At 34.6% G+C, this 14,605-nt stretch overlaps 1 protein-coding gene across 1 annotated transcript in view; it reads left to right on the top strand.

Annotated features, from left to right (window-relative positions):
* MTREX (Mtr4 exosome RNA helicase) overlaps window positions 1–14,605 on the top strand; it is a 102,488-nt gene that overhangs the window by 23,921 nt on the left and 63,962 nt on the right. The window contains exons 9-15 of the mRNA XM_039244533.1: window positions 632–730; window positions 1,423–1,525; window positions 3,086–3,217; window positions 5,128–5,207; window positions 6,700–6,810; window positions 8,726–8,827; window positions 9,554–9,679. Coding sequence (XP_039100464.1) covers window positions 632–730; window positions 1,423–1,525; window positions 3,086–3,217; window positions 5,128–5,207; window positions 6,700–6,810; window positions 8,726–8,827; window positions 9,554–9,679 — 753 coding nt within the window. The remainder of the gene's footprint in view (window positions 1–631; window positions 731–1,422; window positions 1,526–3,085; window positions 3,218–5,127; window positions 5,208–6,699; window positions 6,811–8,725; window positions 8,828–9,553; window positions 9,680–14,605) is intronic.

Here is a 14,605-nt window from a genome sequence, read left to right as displayed (position 1 = left end):
CTTTTGCTTTTGTAGTCCAACGTTTGCAGTGTATAATCTTTATGACAAACACTTGTTTATATGTACTAAATTTATTCTTGGTTTTGCTTTCCTGCCCTCATTTATCCTTTGTACTAACATTCTTACAAAGTATTATCTGTTCATAAGGTCTCTAATTGTGTTTTTCTATCATCTGTTGCTTCTGTACAATAGAAACCTATTGGATCTTCTGGAGGAGTTGGATCAACCTGCTGATTTAGTAAAGCTTTGAAAACCCATGTTGGGTCAGAGAAGTCCCTTTTACCTTTGCATTCTGTGTCACCATACAATCACTATACAGCTGCAGTGTAGGAACAGGCATCTTCTTTATTTTTGGTATCACACGTCTAGGGTATGAATCCAAGGTCTTTATTGGAACTCAAATCATGTATCTGGCCCTGATTAGGGAATTGATAAAACTGAATATCATTTGAGAGGTAATTTTTCCACATTTTTCTCTTGACCTAATTTTAAAATTTTTAAAGTTTTTTTATTTTTTGATTGTTGAATTCAAAGTTTATTTCCCCAAGGTCTTTTACTTAGGTCAAATACTCGGTATTATTTGGAAGAAATACAATATTATATGCTTAATTGTTTTTCATTGTTTTTACAGCCTTGTCACGTAATTTACACAGATTATCGGCCTACACCATTGCAACACTACATTTTTCCAGCAGGGGGAGATGGCCTGCACCTTGTGGTTGATGAAAATGTAAGGGAGTAATGGTGATTCGTAACCTATAATGTCATACTTGGTTGTTTTCCCTTAAACTGAGGTAGAATGGTAGAAGTTCATTTTTTTTCTTAAGTAGTTTTACAGTCCAGAATTGTTGGATTTGTGTGTATTTGTATTTCAAAAATTATGTTTAAGACTTGTGTTTGGTTCTCTGTTTCTCTTGTGCATGAATTAAGATTTTTCTTCTTTTCCAATATTTTAAAATGCCTGGAGAATAAGGGACTTAGGATGTGTTTCAGATATCTTATGTTTTGCTTTACTCATTTTCAGTACCTCTCTATCACCTTTTATTAAGTCTTAAACACTATTTTGGTTTTTGTTATAAAATTTTTTTAAATGTTTATTTTTGAGAAAGCACACCTGCAAGCAGGGGAGGGGCAGAGAGGGAGAAAGTGAATCCCTAGCAGGCTCCAAGGTCAGTGCCAACATGATGCTCATCTCAGAACAGTGAGATCATGACCTGAGCCAAAATCAAGGGTCAGATGCTTAACTGAGTGAGCCACCCAGTGCCCCTATACAGTATCTTTGAACTCCTCTTTTAGCGTCCTTTCTTATAATTGTCATGTTAAATTATTTTTATTTTGAGGAAGGTTTGTTTGAAGGTATGAAAAATGTTTGGATTGTGGTTAAATATTAGTGAAGTTACATAGAAAAATATTTGACTCCAGGGTGACTTCAGAGAAGATAATTTTAATACTGCAATGCAAGTACTTCGAGATGCTGGTGATTTGGCAAAAGGAGATCAGAAGGGGCGGAAAGGAGGAACAAAAGGTAATTTGGAATTTTTTCCCTCAGGAAGCTATATAAAGATATAGATAGTATATGGTAAAATTTTAGACGGTTCATCTCTTTTTTCTACATGACATTAATTGAGATATAATTCACATACTATTCAATTCATCCATTAAAGTGTATAATTTAATGGTTATTAATATATTAACAGAATTATGCAATCAGCACAATTTTTTTATTGAGATGTAATTAATATACAATAAAAATCACCATTTTTAAGTATACACTTAAGTATATTTTAGTGTATTCACAAACTTGGGCAGCTGCTAATTCCAGAACACTTTGATTAACTCAGAAAGAAACTGTTATCATTAGCAGGTATTCCTCATTCTTCCTAAACTCTTCCCCACTCTTCAGTCCTAGACAATCGCTAATCTACCTTCTGTCTCTATTTTCCTTTTCTGAATGTTTTACATACGTGGAATCACAATTTGTGTGGTCTCTTGCAGCTGGCTTCTTTTACTGAGCATGTTTCTAAGGTTCTTTCATATTATAACATATGTCAGCAATTCATTCCTTTTATAGTCAAATGACCTTTCATTCTATGAATATACCACCTGTTATTTGTTCATCAATTATTGAACATTTCGTTTATTTCTTTGTTGCTTGTTGTGAGTAATGCTTCTGTAAATATTTGTGATATGCAAGTTTTTATGTAAACGTATGTTTTCTTTTCTCATTGAGTATATACCTAGCAGTGGAAGTGCTGAATTATATGGTATTTCTATGTTTAACCTTTTGAATACTGCTAGATTATTTTCCAAAGTGGCAATTCCATTTTACATTCCCATCAGAAGGCTATGAAGTTTCCATTTCCTCCACATCCTTGCTCATATTTATGTGAATATAGTCATCCTAGTAGAATAAAATGGTGTGTCACCGTGGTTTTGATTTACATTTTTCTCATGGTTAATCATATGTTGACTTATCTTTTCATGTGCTTGTTGGCTATTTGTATATCTTATCTGGAGAAATAGTTAAATCTTTTGCCTGTTTAAAAATGAAATTGTCTTTTGTTGTTGTTGTGGAGCTATAAGGATTCTTTATATACTCTAGAAAATAGACCCTTATCTGTATTTTCCCATTCTGTGGGGAAGGTGGTGTTTTCACCTTATTGGTGTCTTTTGAAGCACAACGGTTTTTAATTTTAGGGTGCCTGGGTGGCTCAATTGGTTAAGCGTCTGACTTTTGATTTCAGCTTAGGTCTTGATCTCATGGTTTGTGAGTTTGAGCCCCACATCTGGCTCTATGCTGATCTTGGGGAGCCTGCTTGGGATTCATTTTCTCTTTCTCTCTCTATTTCCTCTCTCTGTCTTTCTGCCCTTCCTCCTCCAAAAAATGTTTTTAATTTTGATGAAATCCAGTTTGTTTTTTTCTTTTGTTGCTTATATATCTTACCTAAGAATGCTTTGCCTAATATCATATATTGGAGATTTACTCTTGTATAGTTTTTAAGAATTTTATAGTTACATATTTTATGTTTAGGTTCATAATCCATTTTGAGATAATTTTTATGTATGGTTTATATACTCTTTGCAGGACCATCAAATGTGTTCAAGATTGTGAAGATGATTATGGAAAGAAATTTTCAACCTGTAATTATTTTCAGTTTTAGTAAGAAGGATTGTGAAGCCTATGCACTTCAGATGACCAAATTAGATTTTAACACAGGTACTACATAATTTCAGTATAGTTTTAGTATTATGTGAAAATGAATGTAAATATATTTCTAGCAAGAAGATCAATCTATTGTGATTAATCTAGCGTTGCTAAGATATGCAGTTCACCTTACAGTCACAGTAGCAAGTACTCATTACATTTGTAAAATCTTTAAGAAGACCTTGTTTTATCCTTTCCTTCCTTTCCTTTCTTTTGTTTTCTTTCATTGGAAAGTGTAAAGTACATTGCTTTGTGTAAAATCTAAAGACCCTTACTGAAAGATATTAGAATTATATCCCCCTGTATTTCATTGCCATAAGCTCCATTGTTTTTGTGATTTTCTACATGACTACGTAAGTTTAGGTTTCTTGGTCACGTCACATTCTGTATAGAAAGTACTGTGCTTTCAGGGCACCTGGGTGGCTCAGTCGATTAAACGTCTGACTTCAGCGCAGGTCATGATCTCACCATTTGTGGGTTTGAACCCTGCATCTGGCTCTGCTGACAGCTCAGAGCCTGGAGCGTGCTTCAGATTCCATCTCTGTCTTTCTCTGCCCCTCCCTGCTCATGTTCTCTCTCCTTTATGTCTCTCAAAAATGAATAAGCGTTAAAAAAAATTTAGAAAAGAAAGTACTGTGCTTCATTCTCCTGGAAATCCAAACCAGGAAGACTTGCCCTTTACCTAACTGTGGTATAATCTTTTGAATAAAGTAGTTACTTAATATTAAACTAATAAATTATTCCCACGTATTATCTGTAAATGTAAGTCACTTAAAGTCACACAGCTAGTTAGCAGCACAGCCTATCCAAAGATTCAGCATACTGAATACCAGCCAGTGTGTTATTTGTTTCATCCTTTTACATATGTAATCCTGTATTGTGAGGAGTGAATAATATACTCAGTCGGCCAAAATCAAATGTCATGTGTATTGCTTTCATTATCAAGGCACAGAACTAAGCCCATGCATTTTAGGGCAATTTTTTAACTTATATCTGTGCAAAGTAATAATAACAGACAACCCACATGAACTCCTTAATTAATAATATTTTTTGAGAAATTGTTCTGCTTAGGAATATTTATAACTGCCAATGTTGAGTTTGCTTAATGTCACAGGGTCATATATTGATTAACTGAACAAATAAATCTTGACTACCCATTATTTAATAGATGGTATATGAGAAGGCAGTATAATGGTTAAAAGCATATGCTTTGGAATTGTTCTTTTTTTTTACAAATAGTTTATTGTCAAATTAGTTTCCACATAAAACTCAGTGCTCATCCCCACAAGTGCCCTCCTCCATGCCCATCCCTCCTCCCCACCACATCCATCAGTTTTTGTCAGCATTCAAGAGTCTCTCATGGTTTGCCTCTCTCCCTTTCCCCCACCATTTCCGCCCTTCTTCTCCCCCTTGGTCCTCCGTCAAGTTCCTCCTAATCCTCCTATACGTGCAAACATATGATATTTGTCCTTCTCTGCCTGACTTATTTCGGTCAGCATAACACCCTCAAGGTCCATCCATGTTGCTACACATGGCCAGATTTCATTGCTTCTCATTGCCATGTAGTATGGAATTGCTCTTCTAACAATAGCAGTTTCCATTATTTGGAGTAAACCTCACTTTCCTCAGTAGTGGATAATAATAATCACTGTGATCTATAATTGTTAGTCTTAAATATTGGATATATATTTAAAAAAACTTGGTATAGTGTTTGTTATTTTTATAAGATAGTACTTTTATTCATGGATAAATTCTGTTAGATCTGTTTTGAAAGGCAGTAAATTTTTTTAAATAGTGATTTTTATCTACTTTCTATTGACTTAACTACTTTTATTCTTTATAGATTTTTATTTTTGCGATGTGTGAGGTTTGGTATTACTGATTCATTTAGGTATTGATGTACCTTTGGATTTTTTTCTTAGATGAAGAAAAGAAGATGGTTGAAGAAGTATTCAGTAATGCTATTGACTGTTTGTCTGATGAAGATAAAAAACTCCCTCAGGTTTGTAGTTAGTGTCCCTAAGTGTGGATATTAAGTGTGGTAGGGTGGTTTCATTTTGCATTTCTTGGTTTTGTTACTATATATTGCACTGTTTATACACAGCTTTAATATGTTGCATTGTACACTGAAATGGTATCTTGATTTATGTTTTACACTTCTGAAAAGATGAGAAAAGGAAAGATTTGCTGCCTACGGGAAGTAAATGCTAGCATGATTTAGAAATTACTTTTATTTCTAATACTACAAAATTATTAATGCTAGTTTTAAGTCACTAAATTTCTTTATTTTGTTTTATTTATTTAGAGAGAACGAGTGCATGTATGCAGGGGAGGGGCAGAGAAAGAGAGGGAGAGAGAGAATCCTAAGCAGACTCTGCATTGTCAGCAAAGAGCCTGACACAAGCCTCGAACTTAAGGAACTGGTAGATAATGACCGGAGCTAAAGATTGAGAGAAGGACACAACTGACTGAGCCACCCAGGCGCCCCAAGTCTAAATTTCTTACTTCATAAGGCTACCAAACAAAACACCAAATGAAAATCATGTGTTTAGTGAGGAATTTAATGTCTACTCTGCTTTTAATCCAGCGGCTTTCCTTTTGATTCTTGGAAACGCCTGGAATTTCTAAAATAATACCTATGACTGGGTGCCCCTCTCATAAGTTCTGGTTTCATGGTCTGGTGTGTGGTGTGTTTGTTAGAATCTTTCAGAAGTTCTCTGAGTGATTCTAATGTGCATCCAAACCTGAGAACTGCTGTAGTATGACCTAATATATGAAAATTTTGTTTTGTAAAAAGAAAGTTGGAAGGATGGTCATAGTTTGCTTACAAATGATTACTCTGATATATAAGGGATTTATGATAAAGCTGCAGTAACATGTTTCTCAGTGTTTAAAATAGTATTTAACTTCTAAGATTTTCTTGTAATTTCTCTTCCAACTTAAATTGTTAGTGTTTGAGGGCTAAGCTATGTGTTTACACATTTTTGTTTTCTTAGCACAGTTCAAATAGTAGATAGGTAATGCCATTTGTTAAAGTGCTAATGAGGATGAACTCTTGAGTAATTCATTTGCTTTTAGATGAAGTACATATTTATGTTGAGTATGCCTTATATTTATTTATTTTTAGTTGGAGCTGCCTAGTATTTTTTTTTTTTTTTTTAAGTTTGTTTTGTGCAGATATCAATGTCCTTATGATTTAGTTTTTGGGGACAAGATGAAGTGATGCTGGAATATTTGACGCAGCAGTGCATATATGAATTTTATTTAAAATATATCATTCACGTTAAGGAAAACTAGGAGAGAATTTTACTGAGTTTTGAGGGTAGTGATCTGTGGAAATAAGAGTTTCATTTTGCTTATTCTAAAAAGGTTATATAACCTTTCTTTGAACAGCCTTCTTTCTTGATAACACATTTTTCTTTGGTTAGTTTAACTTTTTTTTTTATTTCCCTTTTCTGTATATTATTGAAAAATAAACATTATTCCAAACATAGGTCGAACATGTACTTCCTCTTTTGAAGCGGGGAATTGGTATTCACCATGGTGGTTTACTTCCTATTTTGAAAGAAACGATAGAAATTCTCTTTTCTGAAGGATTGATAAAGGTATGCTTTTATTTTTATATTATGCCTTAGAATTGTATCGTATGAACAGTTTGAAAATTATTATTTTTTTTAATAGGCTCCCTACCCAACATGGGGCTTGAACTCACGACCTTCAGATTGAGTTGCTTGCTCTATTGACTGAGTCAACCATGTGCCCCAGCAGTTTGAGAATTATTTAGAACACTATTTATACGCAGCTTTACATGTATGTGTAAACATGTAAATATACAAAATGTATAAAAGTATATAAAAGTACATGTTTACATGTATGTGTATTTTTAAACTACATTGTATGGAATCATTTAAATACTGAAGTTGATTTTTATATATAGTATTGTACATCATTCAGGTTTATAGGTAAAATTTTACTGGTTTCCTTTCCTATTATTCAAGCAATAAACAGTAACGCTATATAGTGTGGGATTTTTCAGAAGGTGCTATTTAATGATCACAATTGGAATTGATTCTTAGTGGACACTTTTCTGTATATAGATTACAACAGTTAGGGAAGACAGGAGGATTGCTGGTAGACTTACAAAAGAGTTTTTCAAGATATGCTGTTTTAACTAGAGAGTCTAATTTAATTTCAAAGGTTATGCTGATGTCTTTACCCAGAAATAAGGTGTTAAAAGTAGGAAACAAATTCAAAATGTCGTCATAAACCTACATGTGACTAATAAGTTATTTTGGGTTTAATGTTCAGGTTAGAATTAAAAATCAGATTTATCATGAGAATCTCAGCACTAAGTTGAATATTTAAAAGAATTTACTCATAATAAGTACATATTTGAGGTATTTTAGATCAAATATGTACTTAAAATCAAATATGTACTTACTGGTAAGGCCCTGTCGTTGTTCCTTAACGGATTATTGTTGAGGCTCATTTTAAAGAATCTTTTCTTAAAAATTTAAGTGATACTTGGTGGTGGTAAAAGTTAAATAGAATGATTATAAATAAAGCAAAACATGGAAGACCATCATTCCACTTCACTTCTCAGAAATACCCACTAATATGTATACAAATAACATATGACTTTTTATCTTTATTTTAAGAGAGAGAGAGAGAACGCACACATGAGGGAGAAGGAGGGAGCGCCAGTGGGTGAGGGACAGAAAGAGGGAGAGAGAATTCCAAGCAGGCTTCACACTGTTTGTTCAGAGGCAGATGCAAGGCTTGAATTCATGAACCATAAGATCATGTCCTGAGCCAAAATCAGGAGTCAGACATTTAATTGACTGAGCCATCCGGGCACCTGATGACTTACATTTTAAACAAAAAAATTATACTACCCATGTTATTACTTGATTTTGTCATATGTGTAGCTTTTCACTCTTTTTAACAAGAGGATAGCATTCTTTTGAGTTGATGAAATAAGATTTTTAAATTTTCATTCTTCTTGGTGAAAATTTAGATTAATAATACTTCAGTGACTTTACTTGTACATATTCATCTTTGTGTCCTTAAATCATACAGGTTTTTGTGTGGTTCACTTCATGTTGGTAAAGTCTTAAAAGTGAACTTAGCCAGTGATTCTCTTCTCCCCTCAGAGATCCTAAGGATGACTCCAAAACTGTTGTATCATCAGAGAGGCAGGAAGTGTGATTTTCTGTGTTTAGAAAAGTAATCTACTGCCTCATTAAAACAGTAGTATCCTCTTCAAGTTACCACCACTGGAATTTAAGAAAGACTATTCCCTAAATAAAAGAATTTCTGGGATGCAAGGGACATTAGATACTATATAATAATTTTATATTTAAAACACTGAAATACATTTGGGAGTAGTATTTGGTTTTATTTTTGTAGTCTCTAACAACTGATTTTGAAAATTAATGTTTTGTTTATATTTGAAAATTACAAAACTAGTTTTTTAGCTTAAAGTACATGTTTAATCATGTAAATTTTTCATTTATTTAGGCCTTATTTGCCACAGAGACTTTTGCCATGGGAATTAATATGCCAGCTAGAACTGTTTTATTTACAAATGCCCGAAAATTTGATGGGAAAGATTTCCGATGGGTAAGTAAAATAATTAATATATTGAAATAATTTTTTTAACACATTCATTTCTGAGAGACAGAGTGTGAGGGAAAGGGCAGATGGGGGGGTGCGGGGGAGACAGAATCTAAAGCAGGATCCAGGCTCTAAGCTGTCAGCACAGAGGCGGATGCAGCGCTTGAACCCATTAACTGTGAGATCATGACCTGAGCTGAAGTCAGACACTTAACCAACTAAAGCACCGAGGCCCCTCAATATATTGAAATAATTTTTATCTGTATTTGTTTTACCTAAAGTGATTTGGGCTTATATAATCCTTGAGGTTTTCAGTTCTAAATCTGAAGAATTTGTGCTTGAGCCGTTAAACAAGTTCATCAACATTAAACTTGACATCCTTCATTTCTGTCCATTAGCCAGAAACAGAAACAAGGGGAGGGGCAGAGAGAGAACGAGACCGAGGATCTGAAGCAGGCTCTGTGCTGGCAGCAGAGAGCCCATGTGGGGCTTGAACTAATGAACTGTGAGATCATGACCTGACCCAAAGTCAGACGCTTAACCAGCTGAGCCACCTAGACGCCCCTGTAATGTTTGCGTTTTTATGTTTTTACTTAAACTCCTAAAAGTTGATTTTTTTAATCATCTTCCCTTTTTTGGAATGTATTGACTTGTGTTTGTATTTTCTGATTTAAGAGTATGTTTTTCACCAGGTTTTCTCTAAACTTTGTATTTTTAATTATGTTCACTCAGATTTCCTCTGGTGAATACATTCAGATGTCTGGTCGAGCTGGAAGGAGGGGAATGGATGATAGAGGAATTGTGATCCTTATGGTGGATGAAAAGATGAGCCCAACGATTGGAAAACAGCTACTTAAGGTAACTGAGTTAAGATTCTGTGCCCTCACCAATAATTCGAGGAACATACTTGATGAGCTACTTTGAAATTAGCTGTATCAGTTCCAGTACCTCTCTAAATAGATGAGTTAATCTACTAAACAATTTGGGCTTGAAAGGTAGAAGACACTAACTGCTCAAAGTGCTGATATTTTGTACCCTATTTTTTGTTCTAATACGTAAAGAGCAACTCATGTGATGGAGGGCATGTAAAGATCCCCACAGAGGGCAGAAGTGTTTACTTTGCCCAGATTCAAAGATACTCTCCTTAACTGCCTTTTCCACTGAACAAATTGCTCTTCCTGGTAAGGCACGTGGTATCGGTATTTTGGGCAGTTATTTTCCCCTACCTTTGTAAGTCCACATAGCTTAATAAATTAATTCTGCAGTCTCACATTTCTAATGATATTGATGGATCATAAATATCCCAACAAATAAAGTTCAGTTTTTAAGCTTTTTTTCAAATTAGCCTGTATATTTTGCTTGTTTAGTATTTATGTTTTGGATTGTCTTAAGGGTTTTATTTTTGTTTTATTTTGGAGAACTTCTCAGGGAAGCTTGGCCTGTTGCTTTCCTTCTCCCTTCAGTAAGAACTTATTAAAAAAATTCTTGGAGAAAACTCTGAGTAATATGGAAAACTTAACATAAACTGCCATATCATTAGCTAAAGTTTAAAAATTTCACACATGGGTCAATACCTCTGAAATGACGGACCCTTTTCAATTTCTAAGACTTGGGAACAGCAAGCAGATTTTGAGATACGGGTTTGGGAAGCCTCATATGCTAAAGCAAAAATGTGTAAAAGTATGTGTTTTAATTTGAGTGAGGACAAAGCTTGTCTGTATGTATTCATAGTGATCATATGGTGTCTTTAAATTTTCAAGATTAATACTTGGAAACCTATTTTTAAGTTTCCATGTAACTTTAGTTCTTCCTGTAGGGAAAATGACACAAGATTGGAAATTTGTATTTTTAATCTTTAAATTGTGCCAGATATAATAAACATTATTTTTCTTTTCTTGTGATCTATATATGGAAAAAAATGGAATCAGGTTGCCAGATAGTAAGAAGTAGGATTTTAATGACAGCATCTGGTTCTTTTAGTATAGATTTTCATTCCATTTATTTGATATTTCTGCATGTAAAGTGTACCTGTTAAATGTAAAAGTTCTGTTGTCTTTCATTTCAAAAAGTTTGTTGTGGAAAAAATATTTAATTCTTGGGTATTCTGAGATCTACCCTAAACAAATTCTTAAAATACAAAATATGTTATTGACTATAGGTACAACATTATATGTCATATCTCTGGAGCTTATTAATTTTGCTTGACTGAAAGTTTATGATCTTTGATTAGTAATTACCCTTTTATACTCCACCTTAGTTGTTGGCAGCCACCATTCTACTTTTTTATTCCATAAATTTGATTACTTTAGAAAAATCATATAAATGGAATCATGCAGGATTTATCTTTCTGTGACTGGCTTATTTCACTTAATGTAATGTCATCAAAGTTCGTGTTATCACATATTGAAGAATTTTCTTCTTTCAGGTTCACTTGTATTCCATCTTATGTATATACTCCCTTTTTAAAATCCATTCACCTTTTGATGGACATTTAGATTATTTCCACATTTTGGCTATGTGAATAGCACTGCACTGAACATAGGAGTGTTAGTATCTGTTCAGCATTTTAATTTTGGTTCTTTTGGATAAATACCCAGAAGTAGAATTGCCAGATCGTATGTAGTTCTTTTTTTCAAAAATTTTTTGAGAAGCATCCGTTCTGACCATCCGTATGCAAGAGTTCTCATTTCTCCATCATTTTTTTAAATGTTAATTTCACTAGAGAGAGAGAGAAAATATGAGTAGGGGAGTGGCAGAGAGAGAGGGGGAGAGACACTGAATCTGAAGCAGGCTCCGGGTTTTCAGCTGTCAGCACAGAGCCTGACAGGGGACTCGAACTCACAAACCATGAGATCATGACCTGAGATGAAGTTGGACACTTCACTGACTGAGCCACCCAGGCCAGTGGGGAAAGGGCTAAGAGAGAGGGAGACACAGAATGCGGAGCAGGCTCCAGGCTCCGAACTGTCAGCACAGAGCCTGACCCAGAGCTCAGATCCACAAACCGCAAGATCATGACCTGGTCCAAAGTCAGATGCCTGACCAACTGAGCCACCTAGGTGCACCTCCATCATTTGTTAAATTAACTTTTTAAAACAGTTTTATTGAGATAAAATTCATATTGCACACATTCATTGATATTCATGATTTTTAATATATTCACGGTTTTGCCACCATCATTACAGTCAGTTTTGGAACATGTTTATCAACCCAGAAAAAAATCTTATATCCATGCAATCACTTCCCATTTCCTTCCTAATTCTTCCCTTTCCCCTAAGCCCTAAGCAGAGTTGCCTAACCTAGGCATTGCTTATAAATGCAGTCAGATAATATGTGATCTTTTGTATCTGGCTTGTTAGCATAGTATGTTCAAGGTTCAGCTGTATGGTAATATGTATCAGCCCTTCATTCCTTTTTATTGATGAATATTCCATTGTGTGGATATAGTACAATTTATCAGCAGATCTACATTGAGGTTTATACATTTTGACTATTGTGAATAATGCTGCTATGAATGTTTCTTTATAAGTTATTATGTAAAGTTGTTTTTATTTTCTATATATACCTATGAGTAAAATTGCAGGGTCATACGTAATTCTGTGTTTAACCTTTTGAGGGCTTGGCAGGCTGTTTTTCCTCAACCACTGTACCATTTTACAGTCCTACCAGCAATGTATGAGGGCTGTAACTTCTCTGCATTCTAGCCAACACTTGTTATTATGTCCTTCTGATTTATAATCATCCTACTGAGTATTATACTACAGTGGCAACTCTCACTTAGAATACAATATAGTTTGATTTGTTGAAAGAGTATAGTACCTGCTTGTTGATAATATTGCAGTTATATAAGCAAATCTGTGTGTATCTGCATTGCTAGGTTTCTAGACACATTTCTTTTATTGAGACTAACTGCCCTACTACTTTTTTTGTCCCCTAGGATTTTTTCAGATAGTTTTACTATCATTAAAGAATTTGTAGGCAACTTATTCAGAACAATAGCAACTAATAGTTTTAGAAGATTTAATATATCTTAGGCATTGAAATAATTAGTTACTATCCCAATTTTATAAATGAATAAGGCATACAGAAGTTAAGAATTTTTCCAAAGTCATACTGTTGTTAAATGGCAAATACTGCTTTTAAAATCAGGCAATATGATTTCAGAGTCCATGCTCCTAACCACCGTGTGCTACTGCTTCTCAGTATTTCATGCAAATAGTTATTGGCTCACACAGAGTTTGACATGACCGCACTTTGTTCTTTTGACAGACTTTTGTTTTTAAATTTTTTAATGTTTATTTTTGAAAGAGATAGAGCATGAGCAGGGGAGACGCAGAGAGAGGGGGAGACACAATTTGAAGCAGGCTCCAGTCTCTGAGCTGTCAGCACAGAGCCTGCCACAGGGCTTGAACTCATAAACTGAGATCATGACCTGAGTCAAAGTTGGACGCCTAACCGACTAAGCCACCCAGGTGCCCTATTCTTTTAACATACTTAATACAGTGTATGAACTATAATAAATCATTATAACCTCAGGTGTATTTTCTTTTCTTTTAAGTGACAGTGATTGAAATTCGCTCTTAAGTAATAGGACTTTAATGATTTGAGTGTTTATTTTCTCAAATAATAATGAAAATGTGTAGATTTTTCAGAGTCACTATATGTTAAAATAATTAGTTTGCTTTTGTAACTTGGTAAAATTTGGATGTTTCTCATATTTAATCATTTTTCCTATTCCTGGGTGAAGTAGTCTCAGCCAGAAAGATGGCAGAATACATCTGTTCATTGCTTGTTGGCTAAAGGTTATTTGTTGCAATTTACAGTAAGTCAGCACACACACACAGTAATATATTTGTGCTTGTAAGTAATTTAATGATTTTGCATTTAAAATAGTTTAGTAATTTCTTTCTTGAGCTTCTTTACTTGACTGGTTTTGTACCAAGCATTATAAAAACTTATTCAACTTTTTCAATTTTGCTATTGTTATAGTATTCTCTTTTTGTTTACCTTATACCTTCATACCCATTGCCCTTTTAAAATTTTTGTTTTATTATATTTATTTTTAATTTTTTTTAAATGTTTGTTCATTTTTGAGAGAGAGAAAGACAGAGTGTGAGCAGAGGAGGGGCAGAGAGAAGGAGACAGAATTCAAGTAGGCTCCAGGCTCTGAGTGTCAGCACAGAGTCTGATGCAGGGCTCGAACCCACGAACTGGGTGATCATGACCCAAGCTGAAGTTGAATGCTTAACTGACTGAGACACTCAGGTGCCCACATTGCCCCCCCCCCCACCTTTTTTTTTAAAAGTTTATTAAAGTAATCTCTATATCCAACATGGGCTTGAACTCATGACCCGCCAGGTCTAGAGTTGCATGCTTTTTTTTCCTTCACAGTTTATTGTCAAGTTGGTTTCCTTATAATACGCAGTGCCCATCCCAACAAGTGCCCTCCTCTGTGCCCGTCACCCTCCTTCCCCTCTTCCCCTTTCCCATCAGCTCTCACTTTGTTCTCATTGTTCAAGAGTCTCTCATGGTTTGCCTCCCTCCTTCTCCCCAACTATTTTTTTTCTCTTCCTGTCCCCTGTGGTCCTCTGTTAAGTTCCTCCTGTTCCACTTATAAAACATATGGTATCTGTCCTTCTCTGCCTGACTTATTTCACTTAGCATAACACCCTCAAGTTCCATCCACATTGCTACAAATGGCCAGATTTCATTCTTTCTCATTGCCATGTAGTATTCCCTTGTATAGATAAACCGCATCTTCTTTTTTTTTTTTTTTCTTTTTGT

The sequence above is a fragment of the Hyaena hyaena genome, unplaced genomic scaffold (assembly GCF_003009895.1).
Source record: "Hyaena hyaena isolate Hyena2069 unplaced genomic scaffold, ASM300989v1 scaffold_241, whole genome shotgun sequence".
NCBI lineage: Eukaryota > Metazoa > Chordata > Mammalia > Carnivora > Hyaenidae > Hyaena > Hyaena hyaena.
Note: the sequence above shows the minus strand (reverse complement) of the source record. Positions and strands in the feature narration are given on the sequence as shown.